At 27.6% G+C, this 1,416-nt stretch overlaps 1 protein-coding gene across 1 annotated transcript, besides 2 other annotated features; it reads right to left on the bottom strand.

Annotated features, from left to right (window-relative positions):
- Positions 1-472: 472 nt before the first annotated feature.
- On the bottom strand, positions 473-880 carry EDI_148260 (uncharacterized protein; the record flags this gene model as incomplete). The annotated part of the gene is made up of 1 exon (XM_001734305.1): positions 473-880. One exon carries the CDS (start codon positions 878-880, stop codon positions 473-475), a length of 408 nt encoding a protein of 135 aa, XP_001734357.1.
- A 7-nt stretch (positions 881-887) lies between these two features.
- Positions 888-957: a sequence feature (AT_rich).
- A 358-nt stretch (positions 958-1,315) lies between these two features.
- Positions 1,316-1,369: a microsatellite.
- Positions 1,370-1,416: the final 47 nt, after the last annotated feature.

The following is a 1,416-nucleotide window of genomic DNA, read 5'->3' as shown; positions in this document are numbered from 1 at the left end:
ACTTTAAAATAGAAAGTAAAAAAGAAATGAATGGAATGATGATAGTTATTTACTGATTGGAATGAGTTATGGACTTCCAAGAGTGACGGTGAATGTTGTTTCCAAAGTAGTGGTGATAGATGTGAATGTAACAAAGCATATTCATGTCATATTCCACCATTATATTTTGGGTCAGAACAATATCTTCCACCATGTCCAAATAGTGAATGTAATGACAATTGTGTATTTAGTGGTTTGTTAATTATTTAAGAAAGGATAATCAATTGTAATATGTTAACTATTGATAGATTGGTTAATTTCAGTTATTTGTACTGTTGGGGTATTTTTTATTGATTTATTATTTATTGGAACAACATGGTTGATCTGCAGAAGACGATGTGAAGATAGTTAAGTTTATTCAATTTGATAATTGGTTTAATGTTGTTTTTTAGCTTAGTTTTAAGAAGATATAAAAGAGATAATCATCAGTCAATTACAATATTTCTTCAGAAACACTACTTTCCATAAGAACAAGATCATTATCATTATCAACTTCAAATTCAGGTTCTTTCTTTGGTTGTTCTTCTTTACTTTCATCAGAATCACTATATGCAGTGATATCTCTATTCCAACCAGCATTTTCCAATAAATCAACACCAGTTGGTACATTAACAGGAATATGATAAGGATAAGGAAGAGATGAAGGCATTTTTGGATAAGGAGGTTGTTGTGCAACAGTTCCACTAATGAATTTAGCGTATTTAATAACTTCTTCAATAGTGTAGACATTGTTTTGTTTAACTTTTTCATTCATATCAACAATCTTTTGAACTTCATCTCTCAACTTTTCAATTTTTTCAATTCTGTCCAATACATCTAATCCAGTTGCTATCATATCCATTGAAAAGAATAATATTTTTATGTTTTTAAAATTTTTATGTTTTTAAAATTTTAATGTTTTTAATAAGATAAAAATAAGAATGAAGGGAGTATTTTTATACTTTCTAGTTACTTTAATTTTACAATATATTTTAAGGCATTTCTGTTATTTGCTTTTATAAAGTAGTTGTAGTTGTAAATGAATAAATCGTTTTATTATTCTTAAGAATATAAAAAAGAGATGATAATGAAAAGAAAGAAGAAATAAATGTATTTGAAAGAAGAATAAAAAATTGAAGTTTTCTGGGTTGTCCAAAAATACAAAGAACTAAATAACCCATTTCGACCTGAAATGAGTTTGGTCGTTTCAGAAAATAAAAGTAAGTTAAGTCGGAGACGTAAATCTTTTTTCGCACGAGGGTCGAATTCACGTGCAACAGAAAGTTCAGAATTAAACACAGGAACTACACAAACAGAAACAACAACTACTACAACTACATTAACAACAACACATTTTGAACAATTAACAATTCCTACTACATCAAATGAATATAAAAA

This window comes from Entamoeba dispar, genomic scaffold (assembly GCF_000209125.1).
Source record: "Entamoeba dispar SAW760 scf_1105229458181 genomic scaffold, whole genome shotgun sequence".
Lineage (NCBI taxonomy): Eukaryota > Evosea > Mastigamoebida > Endamoebidae > Entamoeba > Entamoeba dispar.
This window is presented reverse-complemented; position numbering and strand designations above follow the sequence as displayed.